Here is a 23851-nt window from a genome sequence, read left to right on the forward strand (position 1 = left end):
ATTGTCTAAAAAAACACTTTTTTCGTATCTCGATTGCTGTGAAAGATCTTACTTATACGAAGTCTATATATTTGGGTTCGTCTTAGACGTCTCTAAAAATTTGTGTAAGGTTTTAATTTTAAACTAATTAACACAAAAGTTATGGCCAGAAAACCAGTTTTTGGCCTAAAATTGTTCAACTTTGATGCCAAATATTTCGAAAACAATGAACTTTGAAGTAAATATGGGATACTATATTGCTAAAATCCGTTGCTGTTAATATGATAAGCTACAAAAAACATTAGAAAACTAAGGGATTCTAATCGAAGGTCATTGGGGCATGGGATCCCCTTAAAAAAACGCCCGAGCTCACATCAGTATTTGCAACATCGTTAGACATACAACTATCGTTCACACATTATCCCGTTCACTTATAGCAGAGCTGAATTCAACTTCCGTAACACCAGATCAGCGTCATGTCTCTAATTAAAATTTGGCTCCAATGGTTAGTGAATGCGGTCAAAGTTAGGGCTTTTTGAGGATTATCGGTAAAACAAGTCAGCTATGGTATGGGGATTTTGAGATCTGTCAAGTTATTAGCTCACATAGTAAATTTAGTATTCCTACTTTTAACTGTCCAAAATTTTAGGTAAGTAACTATGTATCTCATGCAAATTTACTTTCACACACAAACACACACACGCAATTTACTTTACACTCGCTATTATTCACTTTTTTTTCTCGTGACTTCGTTTGCGAGAAACGATGATGGTGGTTGATAAAATACCTACCTTGTCCTGTCCCGGGCCCCGGGCCACAAACTACCTCCATACGAAATTTCATCTAAATTGGTTCAGCTATTTAAGCGTGAAGAGGTAACAGACAGACAGAATTATTTTAGCATTAATATTAGTAGGAATTTGTAGAATAAACCCTGAGATCAGAGATCCGTTGATACATATACAGGTTGTATCTATCAACGGATCAAAAGAACGTTGCAAGGAACAATCTGGATGTAGCAATTTTCGTCAGTGTAAATCGCTTGTGCCTCTTGAGATTTGTAAGCGATCGGGTGACGTGCTATATATGTAGTAGCTGCCTGCACTGTTGTTAGGGTTGGCTGGCTTCTGTTTATTTCTTATCGTACTCTCTTTACACTAGCAATATATTTTTCCCCTTACTAGCTCGGAAAGCCGTCTTTTATCCTTTAAAACAAGCGGGGAAAAACGCATTTTATCCACTAGTGGGGAAAATAATTTGACCTTGAATGGAGCGTGTTTAAGTAGCTTGACAGATAACAAAACGTAAAACGCTCATAATAATGGTTCGTTCGATATTAATTATCATTAAATAAATGGTTTGAGAATCTAATAAAAAATACCAAATTTAGCTTTATTTAATAATTTTAAGTCATAAACCTTAATAATGATGTTAAATATAATTCTGAACGCACAAGTTGAGTCGATGCCATTTCAAAACGCATCGTTGACATTTCATACGTCAGGTCAGAACAGAAATGTCAACATTGTCAACAAATTTTTTACTTAAAAACAATTCTCACCGACTCACGTATAAATCAGAATTTCCAGTGTTTTCTGTTATAATATCGTACAAAATAAGTGATTCCAGTGATGAAGATGATCTAACGCCTGTGGATGTTGCACTCTCCTCGCTATAGTGAGAGGAAAAGTTTTGTGTTACACACGGGTGCAAATGTATTTTACTTCTCGTGTGTTGAAACACTTGCTACGCTCAGGATTCTATTTTAGAACCACTTGCTTCACTCGTGGTTCAACTATAGAATCCTTTCGCTTGCTCGTGTTTCAATTCCACACTCGCGGGTAAAATACAACTTTGCACCCTTGTATAACAAATAACTATTGTCACAATAGGTAATAACTTGCAGTTCTGTTGGTTTCATTATATTACCAGGAAGGGAGTGTCAGTGTTAAATAATTAATTTAATAATTTATTTCGGGTTTGTAACTGACCCCTATTGCTGTTAGTAGCATATACCCATACCCGCCATTTTATATATAAAAAAATATATGTTAATCAAGAATATCTAGATTATAGGTATACCAAATTTTACCCAAATCTGCGAACAATCCAACATACAACCCTTAACATTTATAAATTGTACAAATTGTTTTTATTTGTAAGAGAATTTAAAGTGTCAGCCCTAACGATACATAGTGTGATCTATGATGTCATCGGGAAAGCATTCGGAAGGCAGCGAAATCTTACACGCCCGATAACGGCTGCCACCGTTAAGGAGACAGTACAGATGATGATGGTGTCAATGAAGCAGGCAAACTTCCCGCTTCATTGAAAGTTGATGGTAAGCTGTCGTTTTTGGGATCGGTTACTTTAACCTTTATAAGGAATAAGGGTGTCAGAAATTATGTAAAATTGAACTCTGTCACTTTGAAACGAAGTTCAAAATCATGTGGGAAATATATTCCCTCTGCCTTATAAAGGCTCAATACTCATGAGTAGCTGTGATGTTTGCGTGGGCACATGAATGAATGCTTTCATAAAGTGGTCATGCAATTTTGCGGCTGGGTGTATGTATGTATTGTATTGTTCATAAGACGGGTTAAAATTACATAAGAACGAAATATATATGTACAATGTACAAAGGCGAAATTATCGCCATAAGGTACATATCTCTTCTAGTCAATCCGGCCAGTCAATGTTTATTTAGTAGAAACTAGAAACGTCTGCGAGCGATACTACCATTTTAATAGTACAAGGCACAGGGAATATAGAAAAATCACAATGGAGAGAGGTCGCAAGTTCGAATCGGAGGTGGTGAATATTTCCATTTTTTCTTTAATAATAAAAAATTGGCGATTGAATAAGAATTTTACAAAATAAGTGAGTACACCCATCATACCTATGATTTAACAAAAACACATAGGTAGGTAAATAAAAACACGGTGTGGGCAGCATTAATACTAGACTCGAAGGCCGAGACATCTTATCGTACTTAATATGAAAGCCATTAATGTTTAGTAAATATCTATTTATATATACATTTTATTAACATTTACGCCTTTGTTTGTTTGATATAGATATCGAATATCGATGATATTATTTACTTTGTGTATTGGATATTTAAAGGTTAACCAACCTGTATACAATACGAACCGACATAGGTAAGTTAAAAATAGTTTATTATTTTACTTATTCGTTCTTTATAAAAATGTTAAAGTAAATACGGGTAAGTGTGGCTGCGGAAAGTGCGGAATAAGTCAATGTGTAATCAGGCCCCAATGTGAAGGTCAGCCACATTTATCCCGTATCTACACTTACCCGTATTGACCTTAATATTTAAGTAGGATCCTACCTTTAAGTAGGAGTGCTCGTCACCGCAGGTTGTCATCTATTAGGCATTAGCATGCCGAGCATTGGGACGTTTGTTTAACTACCTTGCATATAAATAATATTACCTACTCATTATACTTAAGGTACTTAGGTACCTTTTTTTATTTATTTTTTATTTTGGAGAACCTTTCCTTTTTTAGGAAAGAGTAGGTAATAGTTGAACGATAACATCCGTCGCCGCGCCGATTGCGCCAGTCAAAGTGTGCAATCTCTATAGTATGCCCTAAGAGCACTCCAAGCTCTTGCACTATATACTTACACATTACAAGTGTACCTGCGTAAAAAAGTCATTAATAATTATTTTCAGGCACGAGGCACGTTGGTAACAAATCTAATTATAATTTCAAATTGTCATAATGATATCAATACCATATTGTTCTGCAAAAGGTAGGTGCGTTTCATAAAAGGCAATGCATTGGCGTCAGACTGAGCATTATTCTTTGGCCGACTTGCAAGAATTTCATAAATCATAAATAATTTATTGCGAACCATGGCACATAGTTGTTACAATTAAATTATAGGAACACATGGGGCCCAAAAGAGGGTATTGCAAAATATTCTTAAATCTAGTTAGAACTAAAGTTTATTACAGTAATACCTACACTCGTTTTAAGGCATTGCTTATAGATAAGTAGATACATAGTATGAAATATGTTTTTGGCCACAGTTAAATTCAATTAACAATGTAACCTAAGAAAGAGATCAAAAATAATATAAAGATATTTGAGTTTGTATTTGTAATTTGTAATTACCTACTCAAAATTATCATCCATAAATTCTTGGATGGAGTAATATGCTTTATTTATTAAGAGTAGGTACTTGTAGTTTTGACGTAAAAAGAGTCTATTTTTCTGTATTTCTAATTCTGTTGGGTAATTTGTTGTAAACCTGGATTGCTCGAAATTAAGGACCTTTTCTGTATAATTCTAAAATTGGCTCCGGGGGATAAGTTTGTTATTTCGACGTACGCTTTTACAGAATTCAAATAAAGCCTGACCAGTAATATATGATCATTGTCAAGAGGGCGCTGTTATTCTCATGTATAGGGTGACAGTTTGGTATAGTATGAAAAAAATAGTTCCAGTGAAATTCCGAAACATGGCGCGTGATCATATATTCTTGGTCGAGCTTTATTTCAATGTTCTTTCGGCCAAAAGTTGAGATTTCCAATATGTAGAGGGAGGGCAGAGTCAGAATTTTAAAATGTGTGAAATATGGTTTGCAGTTGTCGGTTTGTTTGATGTTTTTTAGTATTCGGACACATTTTTTTGGAGCTATAAGGAGATCGTGTGTATCAGTGCTATATGGCTCCATAGGATATTGCCATAGCGTAACCGGGCTTGAGCGTAAGAGTGGTATGCAGATAAGGCATATCTAAAAATATGCAGATAAGGGATAAATTTCATCAGTTTGATTGTAGTTGATGCTCCGGCTGTGGAATGAGCTCCCTGGCGAGGTTTACTCGAGGGATTACAGCGGCTTTTCAAAAAGGAGTGTACAAGTTTTCAAGAGTGTACATCATGACATCAGGTGGGCCGCATGCTTGTTTACAACCAACATGATATAAAAAGTTACTTCAGTAGGGTTGTATGGGAAATCGATAAAAAGCAGATTGGATAAAAAATAAGCTACCCAAATTACTAACTCTACGCAGACGAAGTCGGCGGCAAAAGCTAGTGTATCTATAAGGAAAACAGTAATACCTAAATAAATTTGCAAACAACAACTTAAAATGATATTGTAGTGACCATGACACTTTAATTAATTTAAACAGAGCCCTAATTGGCGGGAAAAAGGTTCAGTTTCAAATGCACATGTTAGAGTATATGAGCGTCGCTGGTCACATTACATACAATGGAATTCTGTAAATAACATAACACATAAATAGTCCTAGATTCATTTAATTTATGTACTTATTGACATTGAAATGAATGTAGATATACCTACGTTTATTAAAAGAAGCTACTAGGTACAGTCGCCATCAGATATATCGGAGCGGCCAAGGTGCTCACAAATATCTGAACACGCCTCTATTGTCAAGGCGCTAGGTGCGTGTTCAGATATTTTTGAGCACCTCGGCCGCTCCGATATATCTGATGGCGATTGTACATAGAAGTCAAATGGTAAGGTAAGGCGTATCGACTTCCAAGTCGTTGGTTCCTACCTTAACCTGATAAGTTTTTCGATATTTGTTATATAACATAATATAATGCGGTAAGAGCGTGCGACTTTCAATCCGGAGGTCGCGGGTTCAAACCCCGGCTAGCACCAATGAATTTTTTTGGAACTATGTCGCTTTTCGGTGAAGGAAAACATCGTGAGGAAACCGGACTACTCCCGATAAGGGCCTATTTACCCTCTGGGTTGGAAGGTCGGATGGCAGTCGCTTTCGTAAATATTTAGGCTATTTACTATTTTTATGTAAGTTTTTGCTGTAAAATACTATAACCCAAAAACAAAAAGATGTACCATATACCTATACACATAGACTTGTTTTTTTCTGTATTTGGTTTGGTTATAACCATGGTTATAACTTCTAGCCGCCTAAAGTGCTCCAATTCCATTCTATTCCATTCTATTTTGAATTTTTATATTCACAAATCAAAATTGCATTGGCAAGTTTAGTTGTCTGTAAAAATAATAAAAATAAATTAAATATATTTCTAAAATAATGTAAAAATAAAAACCATTTGTTATCTAGGGCCTAGGGCTGAAGTAAAAACAGCAATTAAACATGATTGACAACTAGGGGCACAATCATTCTGTATAGATCCAGTCGATAGATCCAAAATGGATCTAGCCTAGTGAGGCAAGTTTTTCTTCTTAGATCCAAATCAGGAGCAAGTAAATAGAACTAACTAAAATAATCAGTGTGTATAAAAATATAAAAGGGCTGTAACGGCATACGAGGATACAAATCATAAACATATCAAAGGATAACTCTGCAACTGTTTACGTTGGCTAACATCAGTTAGCGATTCTGTTAAGTCGAGAAAGCAGGCATGCAACCGGTTTAATGTCAAGCCCGTCCCGTCCCGTTACTGCATTGCAAACGCAATTTCTAAAGCCCTCGGTCTCGAAAGGAATCTGCAGTTAGTCTTAGCTTTTTGAATTTGTGTCGATAAAATGTAGAAATAGAAATGTCGTCAAAATTATAACACCAAATGCATTAAAATTTTACACCCTTTTTAGGGTTCCGTATCCATAGGGTAAAAACAGGACCCTATTACTCAGACTCCGCTGTCCGTCTGTCCGTCCGTCTGTCCGTCTGTCCGTCTGTCTGTCTGTCTGTCAGCAGGCTGTATCTCATGAACACTGATAGCTAGACAGTTGAAATTTTCACAGATGATGTATTTCTGTTGCCGCTATTACAACAAATACTAAAAACAGAATAATATAAATATTTAAATGGGGCTCCCATACAACAAACGTAATTTTTTTTTTGCTGCATTTTTTTCCGTAATGGTACGGAACCCTTCGAGCGCGAGTCCGACTCGCACTTGGCCAGTTTTTTTTGTATTTTTTTCTAAGTTTTTTTTTTCTATAATGCGCAAGTAAGGCTCGAACTCGCGATTTTTTTAATTTGACGTGAAAAGGGTTAAGGAGTTGCACATCAGACGACGTTCATGTTTTAAATACTTCTTTGTTTTTAAAAACATTAGTGGATTAAACTCCTTCAGATCAGTGCCACGACGAGTTAGTTCCTGAAATATTCATATTTCATGTGCGTAGGCGTTAACACAATTGATATACCTAATACATATTACTAGATCTATATAAAAATATATACACCTAATTTATATTCTCAGATATGACATCTATTAGTTTTAGTTTGGTCCGATTAGGTTATTGTTTAGGCTAATTTGAGACTATAGGTAGGTTTTACCCGCCACGCTATTAATGTCGGTCGTCTTCGTAACACTTAGATATCGATAATTGATTGTCCTAGATTTGATATCTTGTGGCTGCATTTATGTTAATACACATGAATCGCAAGTGTTACCTCGCGAAACAATGTCCCCAGAGTATGTACGCGTATGAAGTTAAATTGCTATCATTAGTACTCAGAGTTTAGTCTATCTAACTTTCTCAATCCACTTCGCTCACATTAGTATATTCCGTGTCGGTTTTACATATCGTTTTGGAATTTTGAGACTCTTAGGGCACCAACCACAATTAGCGGACTGATCAACGTCACTCAGCAGAGAACAGCTATGAAACTTCTCATACAATAGAATTTAGCGAGCGCTTTAACGGTAACCGATGGTTTGGTGCAACTGGCTCATAATCTTTCATTCCGTAATTTTAGTAGACGTTAAAATAAATGCGTTAAAATGTTAGGTACAAACAGCAACAAATTTCAACTGTCTAGCTAATATATCACGGTTCATGAGACAGACGGACGGCGGACGGACAGCGGTGTTTTGGTAATAGAGGGTCCCGTTTTTACCCTTTGGGTAAGGAACCCTAAAATGTGTTAAATCTTTGACCCGACTATGGATTTCTTCGTTAAGTCGTCGTTCTTCAAGTCTAAAAATATAACCCATATCTTAAACAGGCCATACTAATGAATCTATTGACACCTCATTGACCACAATTAGCTCTGAAATTCGACGCCACGTGAAAGCCTAAAAAGTAGGAAGAAATAAGGAGAGAGGATGAGAGGATCAGTCAATCAGTGTAACGATACTTTTACGCGGACGAAGTCATGGGCAGAGGCTAGCTGAAACTATTCTTGAATTATACAAATATACGAATTAAGTAGAACGCAGAATGAGAGAACTACACGTGAATTTCTTATAATGAATTACTTATACATAGACGAGTTGAGCAGGCCATACAGAACCTGTGCAAGTTGCATTATTGTCTCGAGGCTTTAGAGTTCCAGTTTGAAAGCACTGTAGTTAGTTGAATAGAATTTCATAGGTATCGAATAAGTTCATCACGTTAGCTGCTATTCTATTTGATTGCATTGTTAACTATGTCTTGCAAATACGTCAACATCTACGGATAAAAACAGCTAGGTAGAAATACGTAAGCAGTACGTACTTTTTTACTCCTAGTCGCTTGGTATTTTATTTTACCGCATGTTAGTTAGTTAGTTTTGCTGGGCATTTTCCGCAAGTCGACATCCAGTGTGCCTATTTTGCGTGAAACGAGGTAGCGCTACTCTAACCACCCCAGCTCCACGAAACCTAGCAAAGTCTTCAGGTTGCTAACTGCCTCCTCCAGTGTGCACGGATTCCCTAATAGGTATTTTTATATTTTACCCCATACTACGGTTATTACGATACAAGTGCGAAAAGTAGGAAATTCGCACGTGTATCGTACGAATGTTTTGCAGCACATATCGTCGCTATACTTACTCAACCTTGTATCTGCAACACTCATTTGATGACAAAAACACCTGATTCCGAATGAAATAAAAGTGACATTTCCATCAAATGATTGTTGCAGATGTGGTTGAGTAAGTATAGCGACGATATGGCCCATTAAATTTTTGACATAGGCAAGCACGTAAAGGCACTAGTACGGTAAAGTAGCACCATACATATTATGTACTGTAATAGTACATTACTACAGAGACTGGGAAGTAAGGGTTTGCCGGCAGAATGCATATAGACCCCCGACAACCTCTTTTCACGCCGATGTAGTAATGTACTATTACAGTACATATGTATAGTGCTCACGCCATGGTTTTCACGCCAACATAAAAAAAAACTATGTCATCTTAGTTACGTGGCTAAAACTACAGTCAGACGGATGCAAGGCAAAAAAATTCAGATACATAAATATATCTTGAAAATTTGTGTAATAAATTGATAAACTACATGTGTAAAATATACTACATGTGTGATAAAGATAGATATAGGTGGTAGTTATATTTTGTGCCTAGTTTACTTTTAGTTTCTTTAGAAACAAAACTGATTTCGTGGAGGTTTCTTTATTTATTTCATTGCATGTTTGAGAAAAGGTATATTATGTAAGTGCTATGTGCAATATGTTGAAACAGAAGGTGTGGCTTGGAATATTGTAAATTCTTAAACATTAGAGGTACGTTGTGATTGTGAAGCTATTAACATTTTTAAATGGTTTATTTTTTGCCTAGCTTTACCAGACACTTGTCTGAGTCCACATACATACATACATACATACATACATACTTTAAACAGGTTTGATTCTTTAGTTGAATAATATCATAAGATTCATAAGCTTATAGGAGTCGTCCTTCTAATTTATTTACCTGTGTCAATCCACATTATGTACAATTAGGCAATTTTCATTTTGCAACTTTGAAATACAGTTTTAGCTGTATAATTTAATGTTTCATATCTGTGCTTGGTGCATGTGGTACGTAATAAACCGTAATAATATATCTAATAAGCGCTTAGAAAATGCAATTTGAGCCAATTGTGCGAGCCGCACAGACGCGACGAAACCACAGATTCGTTGCAGCCTGCAGCTGTACCCCTACCATGAGTTAACCGCGGTCCTAGTCGCTAACGTCTGCGTTAGCTTATTCGCTGTGCGTCTTTGTCGCACTTTGAATTGAATTGAATACATTTATTTCAGATTTACATCCATATTTTGTTAGTATAACTTAAGAACTAATGTTAAATTTGTAAATGATACTACAACTATATATACATAACCTATTTTCTAAATTTACGAAAACCTATAACTTGGTGAATCCAATGCGCCAGTATAGGATTTTCAATCCTCTCTATAATGACCTCCAGAATGCTGTTGGTACCGCCCCTAAGCCTGCCCATCATCGAGACGATTTTCTTTCGCATAACCGCGTGAAAATCGTCTGTATGGGCCTCGGCGAACATGAGTGATGCACTGCACCATGTGGGCAGCCCCAACAACATTCTGAGTGCATTATTATATTGGACACGCAGGGCATTAAAGGCTTTTTTCGTATACTTTACCCACAGGCTGCTCGTGTAAAATGATTGATTGAATGCTTTGAAAAGCACAATTTTAACCTCTTGAGCAACGAGCAAACCTGCGGGCGAGCATGTTAGACCTAATGTTGTACCAATTTTTTTCAATCCTCAGCCATAATCTACGAGGTGAATGTGTAGATCATCAAACTTTCACAACGCGACCAACTCCTATATCGTGAACTTTATTGGTTGTTTTTATACGTCGTTTTTATCGGCTGATCAGATTCGGCTTGTCACCATGCCTGTCACGTTCTAACAAGTATTAGGTATGTAAGTGCGAAAGTGACGGGCATAGTGACAGGCGATAAAAATGGAACTATGCTGCGCTCGGGTGTTTATGATTTCTATAGGATAGCCACACAGACAGACAGATTCAAAATTTTCAAAATTATACATTTCGGGGTCGGTCCCATAGTGAAAGTAATTCGATATAACCTATTAAATTCACCTAAAAGAATACGGCTAAGAGTTTAAAAAAACACAGCCTGTGTTACGAGCAAGATACACTGCGAATGAGTTTATAAAGTAGGTACCTAGTCGCCAGCAGTCGCCAACAAATACGGTTGTGAAAAGCTCATGGTTAAGGGTGGGCACATGGCGGTGTTTTATCTATACCTATAGTTCCACGAGGGTGGACCAATCGAATTCTTTGTCGTTTATTTTAGCATTAGAACGATGGTAAGCGATCTTAACGTGTCTTTTTATTGAAAATCGTTTAAAAAAATAAGTTACAGCTAATAAGTAACTATTATATAGCTTATATGATCATTTATATTCTTTTGGTTTCATAAGTCAGCTACTAAGTATTTATTTAAATGCGTTTTTCAATAAAAATACAAGTAAAGATTGTTTACCCTTTATCTAATGCTACCTAAAATAAACGAAGTATAGACCTGCCTGAAGATACGTAACTATATGCATCTGTCTAAAAGTCGTACTGTCAGTATATGGCGAAATATAGGCAGCCTGCAGCCTTCTGAATGTCTCCATTACCCTTAGGTAGTAGGGTAAGTAAACAAATCAGCTTTGTTTGGCCTAAGGAACAATCGTGCCAAGCGGCATCGCCTGAGACTAAAGTGCATACTGCTCAATACCTTTAGTGTCGTTACTTACCCTACTATAGGTTGATCGATGTGTGTGTCTGTATGAGCATTCACTGAAATGAAATGAAATGAAAAAATGTTACACGTCGAGATACAATATTGAGTAAGTAGGTAATAAATAGTAGATATTCAATAGTGTTTAAATATTATTAATTACATTTTCCCATACAAAAAAAAGATGACGTCATAACTCCTCTCCTTTTGTCTTTGGTTCTACGGGTCAAAATTATCCAAATGGCCTAAAGATCAAGCGTACCGATTTTCACTTTTAACACCATTTGCAGCATTTTCCTGGATTTCGGGGTGTACCGCTAGGACCATGTACTGCACCAACCGTTGTGTAGGTACTTACTTACCGTCATCGTCACCGCATCCAAAATTGTTGCTTGCAGCGATAAAAAACACATCGAAAAAAAATCATTTTTGTAAAGCATTCAACCGCAAAGCCGTCATACTGCTGACGTAATTTTTTGCCCTGAATATTCGATAGTTTTTTACTACGAACAAAATTTTACCAAGTGCGCCACTCGTCATTTTAGGGTTCCGTACCCAAAGGGTAAAAACGGGACCCTATTACTAAGACTCCGCTGTCCGTCTGTCTGTCTGTCACCAGGCTGTATCTCATGAACCGTGATAGCTAGACAGTTGAAATTTTCACAGATGATGTATTTCTGTTGCCGCTATAACAACAAATACTAAAAAGTACGGAACCCTCGGTACGCGAGTCCGACTCGCACTTGGTCGGTTTTTTACTACTAGCAAAATTTTACCAAGTGCGCCACTCGTCATTTTTATTACGTAAGTGGCGATAATACTTATCTAAATTACGAGTGATTTAAGAACCGATTTTTATTTGGTCGCAGTTTTTTTTTCCATTATTCGATAAAGTTTTGTGGATACATTCTGTACAATATAAGCGAAATGTTACTGTAGGTGTGTGATGTGAGGCATGTTCTACAAAATCTTCATGTGAGTTACGAAAACGTAAGGTATGTTCGTAAGGGTCTCCATATGTCGACGCGGTATCGGAAAAAACCGATAGAAAAAACCTTTCTTAATCCGCCCAGACTGATAAGCTCTTCAGTTACCAAATTTTATTTAACTACAACAAAATCAAAATCAGCCCTTAATTTTCTTCTAACAAACCACTTAGAATTGTCTTACTTACCTCTTTACTCATTTACGAGTATAAAAAAACAACGCGTAATTACCAGTGTATAAAAACTCTCAAAAGTTAACACCGAACATCTTATGAGCTACATATTTATGTGGATGAGTATGTTTATTAAACAAAGTAATAAATTATAATTTGTTATACTTAACATAATAATATATGAATCTAAATTCATTGCTTGCTCATTAAATTAACTGACTTTATTACAAGCAATATATTAGCTACCCTTGCATATCGTAAATGTATTCATATTGATGGAACCGTTATGAGTGTTATGACATCATATTTACTTATGAATATTAAAATACAAATATATTTACTATTTAAAAGTACCTCCTATAGAGCAAAATAATAGGTACAATTTATTAATAGGTACCTACCGATTCATGTTCGTGGTAGCCCCTCTGATTTTATTCTAACATTCATGAAAATATTTTAAGGCCTGATTTATTCAGTAATCAGTAGATATTAGGTATATACGATATTAAGTATATGTATTGTATGTATGTATGCATACGATTACGATTTCGTACATTCAAAAAATAACATTTTCTACCCATTTTATATTTTGTCACAGTGACAATAGTATGCTGTCTCCAGCGACATTCATGTTGATTGTCACTGTGACAAGGTACGAAATAGGTCGGAAATTAAATTCTTTCGATGTACCTACTTGTTCTTCCGACCTGGATGGAGGATTACTATGATAACTGTTTACATGTGTATTATTTTGTAGTAATCTTAGAGTATGGTCTGAGGGTATTTTTCCGCCATATCTGATATAAAAAGGTTTTATTTTTTTTTTATGTTAGGGACTTTATGATGCTTTCAATATCGTCTTGGAAATATAATTTGGACAAGCCTATCGAGCTTCATTTGAGACTATTTTACCGACTCCGTGGTACGATTAAAAGAAACAAAAGGTTATTATGCTGCCAAAACATGTTATCTAATTGTCATCTTCATGATTCGTTAATTGGGCATCCACAGAATAATTTAATTTACACAGAATAATTTTATTTTTACTTAAATCGACTTTTTACGCAACATTTTGGATTCCCGTCATTTTCTGACTCAAGCGGAATCAGAGAGACAGCTAAAACAATCTACCAAAAACCAAAGCCTAACGGACATTCATGGCTTTGAACCATGGCAAGAGCAATGCTCCATGATAGTTACCTATATTGGATACCAAAGTCGGAATCGTCGTAAATATATACATAATATAAACATGCCATATTCTCTAAAAGGCCGCCATGCACAGATCCAAAACTATTTTTTAAACTAAAAGAAATGATTACACTACGAGTATGCCCAGATGTTTCGCTTTACGAATCATCGTGTAATTAATTGCTGTTTACATAGTACGATTTTTTTGTGTAATATTTATCATCTTGTTCGTAAACCGTAAATTTTCTTGTAGTTATTGTCCACAATCATTATTGTTACTCGGAAAAATTGGGTAAATTTGTCCAAACCATATTATTGCTTTACGTCGAGCTACCAGGACGAAATGTGTACCTTATTAAAACACAAATTAAACACGTGTAATTTTGAAATAAAAATATAGTACCAAAAAAAACGTCTAAGTTGTACTCATAATTAACGATACGGTCTTTCTCTTTATACGCTGTCTTCGGAGCATGAGCAATCCTTTAATGTGCTTCCTTCCTACTTCTGCGTTCTATGTGATGATTTGATAAAACTTCCATACAGTTAGCACTGATATACTTTGCCTAACTTTCGTGGAATGGGAGGAATATTTTTCAACTTTAAAGTAAACGTGAATTATTTTTAATAAATTAAAATTTTTAAAATACTATAGTAATTTTATAATAGTTTCTAATACGAACAAAAATCAACCCTTTGTTCAGTAACGGAAAAAATTGCAAAAAAAACATACATACATAAATATAATCACACCTATTTCCCGGAGGGGTAAAACTTCCACTTGCTACGAGACCACGGATTTCCACTTGCTACGATTCTGACATACCACTTTCGCTTCCTTCACTGTCATAACATTCTACATATACGCTCGCCGGTTTAGGGTGCTCTTGAACTGACCTTTCTTCAGGATTTCCCCGATTTGATCAAAGAAAGTCCGCCGAGGTCTACCACTATCAACTTCTGCTTCTACTTATACCTTATACACTCTTTGTTAGCCTTCTTTCACTCATTCTTTCCACGTGCGTCCATCCGTGCGTGCATCCGTTTCCAAACCATCTCAACATACCTTTCTCAATTTTTAAATGTATAATTTAAGTTTTATTATGAACACCACACTTACCGTACTTCTTAATAAATAACAGATTTTTTATAATATTTTAAATATTTTTTTATATGTGCACGTTTGTGATGTACACTCAATTCTGTTTACACTTTTTTGTCGCGAGGTATTTTAATAGGGTCTTAATTAAGGTTCCAGTAGTCCTGTTTCTCGTGAGTCATCGACCTGCGCGCGCGCCTCGTGATGCCTTCGCCTTCTTGTTCATTAACTAGTTTACAGATTGTGAGACTTGTGAGCTCTGTCCAAGTATATCTTGACCGCCAGGTTCATACTGACTGTGTGTTAGCGCGAGTCAGAGGAATGCTGGATGGTGTACAAGTTGTACAACGCAGAACGCAGCGTTGGATTTAGTTGCTCTGGTTTCATCGGTCTGCCCACAGCTGGAATCATGGTGCCATGGTGCGCCAGAGCGTTTAAGGTTTTGTCTTAAGTAAGTATAGTTAAATACTATATATATATATATATATATATATATATATATATATAGTATTTAACTATATACTATAGTATATATGAAAAATACATGTAATTTCGTATTTTAATATGTCCTTGTCCGTAAGGTTTATTTTTTAATCTAATTTCAAAAAGAAACAGGATCTCCATTCGTATGTATGTACTCAAAGGAAGGTAGAGTTAGACCAAGAAAGGTCTGCAACGATATTGATAGCACACGCAGTGTAACTGTTACTTATAAGTACATACTTATACGTCATAATTTCATAGAAGTTTGACATTTAAAAGAACACTTGCACAGCGTGTGCTATGAGAGTTGTCTTGGTTTGCCTATGTGTTGTTGTGTCTGTACCTTATATCGTATTTCGTAAAACAAGTAACGTTTAAAAAAATTAAAGGTATACATATTTTACCCATAACCTATACAAAATTTTACTTCAAACATTTCAACAGCGAACAGTCCATGTAGCGGGTCAATAACGCGCTCTGTACTGTGTAAACTGTATATATACAGCATGGGCGCCGATTGCGGCCGGCATGTTTTGGTTTATCTAGCGATTGTTCCCCAATTTATGTCTATCAATCTAAACAACAGAGTCCTATGCAGGGAAACAGCATTAGAATATTTGTAACGTAAGACTAACCCCTTATTCGTAAAACTTAGCAAATTTTAGTAAAATTTTGCCTCTTTCTAACAAACAAAAATGTTAAAAATGACAAACGATTATTAACGGCTTGTTAGAGTTTACAGATGTCTATGAAAACGCCATAAAGGTCCTTACTAATTTGTCGGTTGGTTAATAAGGCTCTACCGCCATAGAGATCGAATTAGAGAAAAGCAACAATGTGCATATCGATCGTATGCTTAAATACCACATCTATTCAGAGGAATAAAAAAATTGTAAAAATTGTTTTTTTATATATATAAATATATTTATATTAGGCATATGCCAAAATACATATCGTATCTACAAATCAAAACATACGTCCAAATAACACCAAATTATACACAATTTTGATGAAAAGAACGTTGGAAAACCAGTCCCCAATTATTATTTGGAGACTGGTTTTCCAACGTTGCCAGTTATCAATTATTTATTTGGAGTGGGAAACTGGGACAGTAATATTTTTCCTGTTACGGGTACTAAATGGTCATTTTTGCCTAGTAAGTTTTGAAAAACCCTAGATTATTATTATTATTTATTATTTAGCAGCTCATTGAGATTGTTTAAGAAATTAGCTTATTCGTCTTTGAAATAAAAATACCCGATTGTAAATTTAAGATTTCATCATATATCTCGTCACACATGTGGTGCGGCATGAAGTGGTAGAAATTAAATAAAATTAAACAAAAAAAAAAAAAAAAAACTTCGTACTAAATTATTGCCATCTTCTTCTTATTAATTTTCTGCAATTTCTTGTCGGACTATATGTACAATATGCATGTATTGTTTGTCATTTGTACTTAGTAATAAGTTTTTATTAATAGTCGTTTACATATAGGAAACTATAGGTCTATTGCCAGAAAAATGTTACTTTAAATACTCATCTGTTTTATAAGACTGTTTGTTTCTTAATAAATAATAATAATAATAATAATAAATTAAGGTTTGCCAACAGGTGTAATACAGATACAAATGGACTTAAGTAATGAACACAAAAATCATACCGGACCAGAGTATTCACCCAATTATAGGCAAACACAACTTGCTAAAATTACGCGCTTACATTTCGTCCTTATGTTAAAATTCTTAACCTTAGCCAAAACTTAAAACAGAATTACATGCATTAAGATGCATGCATGATGAAAACAGAATTACTATTTTAGAGATTCTACCGAGACACAAGACAAGATAGACCAAAACATCAATATTAACAATAAAGGACGCACTTATGCAGCAAAATAAAATGGATGTATGGATGTATTAAGCAAATAAAGGGATTTAAGGCTCTAGAGTATCACAATAGGTTTAAATTAATTGTGATGTATTATTTTATCAATAGAATGAATACGCCCCCAATACGGTAAAGTGGAGTCGTAGGTACCTATTAAAATAATAAGTTATTGTTCACATCAAGTTTTCATTTATTTTAGTAATAAACTCGTTTTCTCGATGCAGCAGATCATGAAATGTATATACCATTCGTAAGTTTCGTAACTGATTCGTAGAAAAATTCTATTTCTTATAGAAGTATTTAGGTACTAAGATGTATACTTATATAGGTTTGTGAACCTAATAGAAACTTAGATTTAAGAGTATGATGAGTACATGTTACTAACTACTCGTGCTTTTTGATAACCGAAAACAGACCCTGTGTTAAAACGTGACACTCGTGAGAGTAACTAGACATTAGTATTCGCATCCAATCGTAGTAAATCAGTTGTAATCAATCAAAGGTTGTTGAACTCGCGTTATCTAGGTAAATACTCTTGAACTTGATGATAAAATTCTTCTTTTACGAGTTTCGCTTCCACGAGTTCCACGTTTAAGTCAAGGTCATGGCTCGTCGGTCTTGCCCTAATTCTCATACAAGCTATATTATCTTAAAATAAAAGGCACTTTCAAGATGCATTTTGACAGTGGAATAAGACTGATGCTTCTTTATTTTATCTGATTCATTACTTAGGTACACTATAAGTTTTAGCTGAACCATGTTGAACATATTCGTAGGTCACAGTTAGGTACATGGGGGTCAAATCGGAAGCTCTTAAGGTTCTCTATCATTCGTTAGTTAGCTCTTGATCCATACCGAACACGACATCCTGTATAAGCTAGTATTTGGTAGGGTTCCACTGTAAAATTAGATAATTATATTTAGTGCTAAGGTACTTCAGATCTAGGGCTATAAATGTCTCGTAAATGTCAATTAAACCCGACCCAGTGCGTTTTCAAACGAACGCGTTTAGATCGCTCATTATCTATGGTTCACCACAGATATTGATTTAACGATAAGGTCAGTACACTTCTAAGTCCGGTACCTATATCACTTAAGCAGCGTACTACGTAGGCGAACAACACGCGAACGCGAAGCGAAATGCGCGCGGGGTGAATCAATCCTTTGATACCTATAGAAGTGTCCTACGTGGCGATCTCGTTGCGAACGCGAACGCCGTGGGCCCGCCGCGCCGCGCCGCTTCGCTTTGCGTTCGCGAGTTGTTCGCTTACGTAAGACGCAGCGTGCCGTTATACATAAAATATTAGGTACTTACAGGTCGTTCGCGATTATCGCAGCGGTTATTTACAAAAGTAATAACATTTACAAAACCGCTTATTTGTATTGTAGGCTTTGCACCTGCCCTGACAGTATTTTGAACTCGAGAAAAGCTAGCCTAGAAAGATTAAGACGATAGTGGACGACCGCGCCAGAACGCCTTTCCATATTTCTCTTTTTTCTCTCTGGATAAATTAATATTTTTGAAAATATTTTTACCCTATTTGATGTAGATTTACCACAGCGATGTAATCATGGTAATCGTTTGATTGTTTGCGATTTTTTGATTTAAAAATATGACTTAGAAGCATTTAAAAATTAGTAAGTATGGAATTTGTTTTTCGCTCCTAACTTTAATAATAATCCAACGAAGGGGGCCTATCTATAATAATATAGAAGAAAGAAGAAAATAAATTTATTCAGGTGGCTTAAAATATTGCTTAAATTTATTAATTATTATTAACTTCCTGCCTCGCACAGCTAAACTGTGGAATGAACTGTCGCCTGCGGTATTTCCGGACCGATATGACCTTCAAACCTTCAAGAAAAGAGCGTATTCCCATCTTAAAGGCCGGCAACGCACTTACAACCCCTCTGGTGTTGCTGGTGTCCATGGGCGGCGGTAATCGCTTACCATCAGGTGACCTGTCTGCTCGTTTGCCTCCGATTTCATTAAAAAAAATTACACTTTTATTAATATAAAGCTTAAACGTCACTGAAAAGGTCTCCCCTCAGCTTGATGTCAAGTTACCTTTAGGTAGGTATCTTGACGCTGGTATACATCAAATTGTGTAAAAATATTTTCCATAATGTCAATATCCAGAGAGGAAAATGGGGACTACGTTTGTATGGAGAAGCGGTCGTTTACTATCCTCTTAAGTTATGAGACAGGTATATAAAGAATCCCCCATCAAAAAAGTGAATAAACTGTAAAACTAGAACAAAAGACAACTTTGACGTACAGACGTTCAAACATGACAACTTTTATAGTTCTGTTTTTGCCATATCTTCCTCAAAACCCTAAAATCCCCTTTTTTCTTCACACGTGCTCGTAAAGATTTTCTTTAATCGTCAAAAACGGATGAGAAAGTTGCATTTAATCCACAAGAGTCGTAAATTAGATGGCCTTTAAACGGCTTCTATCAATTTACTCCAATTAATTTAATATGACTGTGCATCTTGTAAATAATAACAATTATATTCCATCCCATTTACCTATTTACTTAATTAATTGTTAATTAATAACCGTTTCATCGTCGGGCGACACAATTAATAATGTCTTATGTTAAACTGGTTATAAAGCTTTTCTAAATTGATGTCATTCGGAATTTCCTTACTGATAGAGAACTAAGAGATATTAATTAAATTGAAGTGTCTTCTGTGATCGAGCTGTGGTAGATATACCTATTTTGTTTTGGTATATGTATGGATATGTATAAGTAGATAAATTTGATGTTTTATAGTACAAGGAACAAATTTAAAAGGTACATACATACATAAATCCTATAAGTAAATGTTTCCCGTTAATAGTATATATTTATGTGAATATTCATAATAAATTTGATTGTGTGTCTTTGTATTAGAACCAAAATTAAAACTACTTAATTATTTTTGCAACACCCCTACGTAATTGAATAAATCAATGATGTATTAGTTAATTTGCGCTAATTTTATGTTTTACGCAAGAAATCATATTGTCCTATTAATAAACACCAAAATTAAAGTAATTACTAGTAATTCTATGAAGACTGACGGCTATCTGTGTTTTATGTGTTCTTAAAATTGCTAGTAATTAAACAAATCAAATAACAGATGAGGGTAGCAACGCAATAACTGACATAACTATCTATAAGGGCGACTTGGCGTTTACTTATAGAGCCAAGGACTTCAAGGAGGCCCATTCGAACTTCTATCAAAAATCACATCTCAAACCTGTTAAGTATTAGGCTAGGCCTACATAGGTATTAACAAAAAAAAATTAAGGCGGCCGTCATAACAGTAGGTATGATTTTTGTTTTTCTCATACTGGGGATAATAATGAAGAAAAATGTACGACTCCATAACAACAAATATTAAACTACGGAATTTGAGGCCACTGCGCATATATGATGTCCTGTTTTTATTCGAATACCTATTAGTTATTTAACTACCCACACTGATGTCATAAAACAGGTTTAAGCGCCTAACTCCAATATATCAAAAACAAATCGAATACATTTCAGAATTAGTAAACCTGCTATAATATATTATTTGCAAAATTCATTTTAATGGGTACCTTCGTATTTTAATATTCGATAAAAGTGTAGGATATAAATTATACAAATTATTTTAAACACAAAAATGTCTTTACGATGAAAACACACGATGAACTCTTAATACGGTATTTACATTTCTCATTGCATTGTATCCAATTTATGTCATACAAGGGGTACCTACTAATATGTATATAACTATAGGGTAATTGTTTAAATTTAGAATGTTTACATTGACAATAAATTGATACCCGTATCGAGTGAGAATTTAATACACATTGAAGTGTGCTAGCCAAGTCCAGAAAAAGGTAGTGTATGCAATAAGCAATAATATGCATATCCATTGCAAAGGTTAGGTATAAATATATTCGTATTATACGTACATTACAATGATTGCCAAATGCAATGTGCCAAACAGAATTTTCAAAAATTGCAAATTTCCCGAGAAATGTTGTCCGCATTTTTTTCTGTACGATTAATTTAATCCCTAATCTAAATAGGAAATTTCTAAGTGGATACTTGCATGAGAATTTTCTCATAAAAGTTTCCAGAAATTCTCGAAAATTTTAAGAATATTCTTTAAGTTCTGCAAGTTGCACATTAATCGCACTTAAACTATCGTGAGACATATTTCAAAATATTTATCAGTACGGTTTTTTACTCACTATTATTTTTAGTCGCTTTTGGCGACATGTTTCGGATTCTTTGGGAATCCATCCTCAGGCACGAGTGTCCGCGGCGGTGCACGGCGTTGGTGCGGTGTGCACGACGTACAACCGCCGCGGACACTCGTGCCTAAGGATGGATTCCCAAAGAATCCGAAACATGTCGCCAAAAGCGACTAAAAATAATAGCGAGTAAAAAACCGTACTGATAAATATTTTGAAGTTGCACATTGCTACTTTCAACTCTTCCGTTGTTCATTTTAGTATAAAATATTATCGAAATGTATGTAGGTTCTTACTTATTAACTAAACTTACCTAATATATAAACTTAATATACATAAACTTAATCAGTGTAAGTACTTATACTACTTATATTATGGAATCAAGTTCTTCAGTCAGTAAACTTAAATTGAAAGTTTACGGCAAACATATTGCATTGCATCGATAGCTAATTTAAAGGTATCTACAAGTCATCTCGATAGGCCAATTTAAACTATTTACAGTTCTATACTCGTCGTTCCCGCTCTAATCCGTGTAGCAGCCTCATCCGCTCATCACTCCTCACTTTGCCAATGGTCAGCTTCTAAAAAACTAAAGAATCTCTATTAAAAAACACTTACCATTTCGGAGAAGGCGCTCTTCGGTCGTCTCGCTGGGGCACCATTCATGATTAACTCCACAAGTTCACTACACTTCACAAAACTTGCCAAACTTCACTACACTTTTGCTGAATGCTAGAGACAAGCATCGAAGTCGGTTTATTCGATGAAGTCATGTATTTATTTGTTGATAAGTTATCGGGTGTCGCAGAACTTCTGAGAGAGCGAGACGTGGAGCCCGCGGCGACGCAGGTTTGTGACTGCCTGACTGCCGAGTGCCGGCCGTGGAATTGTTCCAAACCGGCCAGGCCATTCCTTCGCTGGCGGTTTTTTACCGGTCAACAGACCATTTAAGAGGTTATGTTTTGTACACGCGTTCCTCTCCCCCTGGTAACGTTGTTTGTAGACAGAGTTTGTGATGATTGGTACGATTTCAATGCCATGCTAAGTTTACACATTACAGCTGAACGCATGATTCACTTGAGACATGTTTACATTTTCTGTTTTATAGACCACCATTGTTGAGAAAGATTCGTGCGATACGTTTATACCTAATATAGACCCAAGATATAAATTTGGTTATTAATTAAGTAGTTACAAAATATATACTTAACTTGGTTCATATAAACTTACTTGCATTGAGATTGAGTGTTCTAGTATAAAATGAATTGATTGTATTCAATTATTCAACATTTAATATGTACATCAATACAAGTAACTTTTAGAACTTGGCCACTTTTTTAATACCAAAAAATATTTTAAAATGTTTCATAATTCAAAAATGTATTCCGCAAGCAGGCCTCAAGGGCTCTTTCATAAATCGATACCTTTCTAAGTAAAACATTTATCGTACAGTGACGTCGTAATCGTATAGTGATAAATAATTACTACAATATAACAGAGAGATGTATACTCTCTATGGTTAGTAATACATTATATTTGGAACTGTAAAAGGTCCCCAACGTCAGAGTACTAATACTATTAAGATTTGGAGGTGTAAAGGCTCTCCAAGCGTCAAAATGAAATTATATTAAATGAATCGCATTAGGACCATATTAGGACTTATAAACTAATGCTACAGAATTCATAACTATTAGTATGTGTATACAATAAGTCGAGTATATTATACAATATTACAGACACGTATAGTTTCCATGTTTAATACATTAAGTTCGGAGTTCGGAGATATAAAAGGTCCCCACGGTCTAAGTCTCAGACTTTGAGAAAAATAATAATACCAATTAATATTATTTGGAGGTGTAAAGGCTCCGCAACGCAAGTGTTAAAGAAATAAAAGTAAAATAAAAAGTTTACGAAATACATGTTTCATGTCAAGAGACTGTCAGTCAAGCTAACAATATTAAAACTTAATATTGTCTTCGGTTACCGCGATAGTTACTCATGAAATCACCCGTTGACCACGAACGCTGTAAAGAGTTCGAAACGTCGGGATGTATTATAAATTCAATATACGCGATATAATCCGTTTTCATAGTTTTATTTTAATATTAAAACTTGTTCTACATACAGAATAATAATTAGTATGTATCCAGTAAGTCAATGTCATTATAAAAATATCTAAAAATAACAAACATAAATAGGTAATTAAGGTTGAATAGCCTTAAATAAAATAACAAAAGCCTTAAAAATGCCGATCCTTCATCTCCGAAAACTATGCCTATTTAAAACATGCAGCCCATAAGTATTCCATCTATCATGGATGCGTCACTAAAGGCAGTCGCAAGTTAATCTTAGGCTGCGCATACGGCGCTGGTGACG

The 23851-nt window shown here is 35.2% G+C and overlaps 1 protein-coding gene across 1 annotated transcript in view; it reads right to left on the reverse strand.

Annotated features, from left to right (window-relative positions):
* LOC134743174 (four and a half LIM domains protein 2-like) overlaps window positions 1-22313 on the reverse strand; it is a 179336-nt gene extending 157023 nt beyond the window's left edge. Inside the window, exon 1 of the mRNA XM_063676552.1 lies at window positions 22094-22313. Coding sequence (XP_063532622.1) covers window positions 22094-22141 — 48 coding nt within the window. The 5' untranslated portion in view covers window positions 22142-22313. The remainder of the gene's footprint in view (window positions 1-22093) is intronic.
* Window positions 22314-23851: the final 1538 nt, after the last annotated feature.

This window comes from Cydia strobilella, chromosome 7 (assembly GCF_947568885.1).
Source record: "Cydia strobilella chromosome 7, ilCydStro3.1, whole genome shotgun sequence".
In the NCBI taxonomy this organism is placed as follows: Eukaryota; Metazoa; Arthropoda; class Insecta; order Lepidoptera; family Tortricidae; genus Cydia; species Cydia strobilella.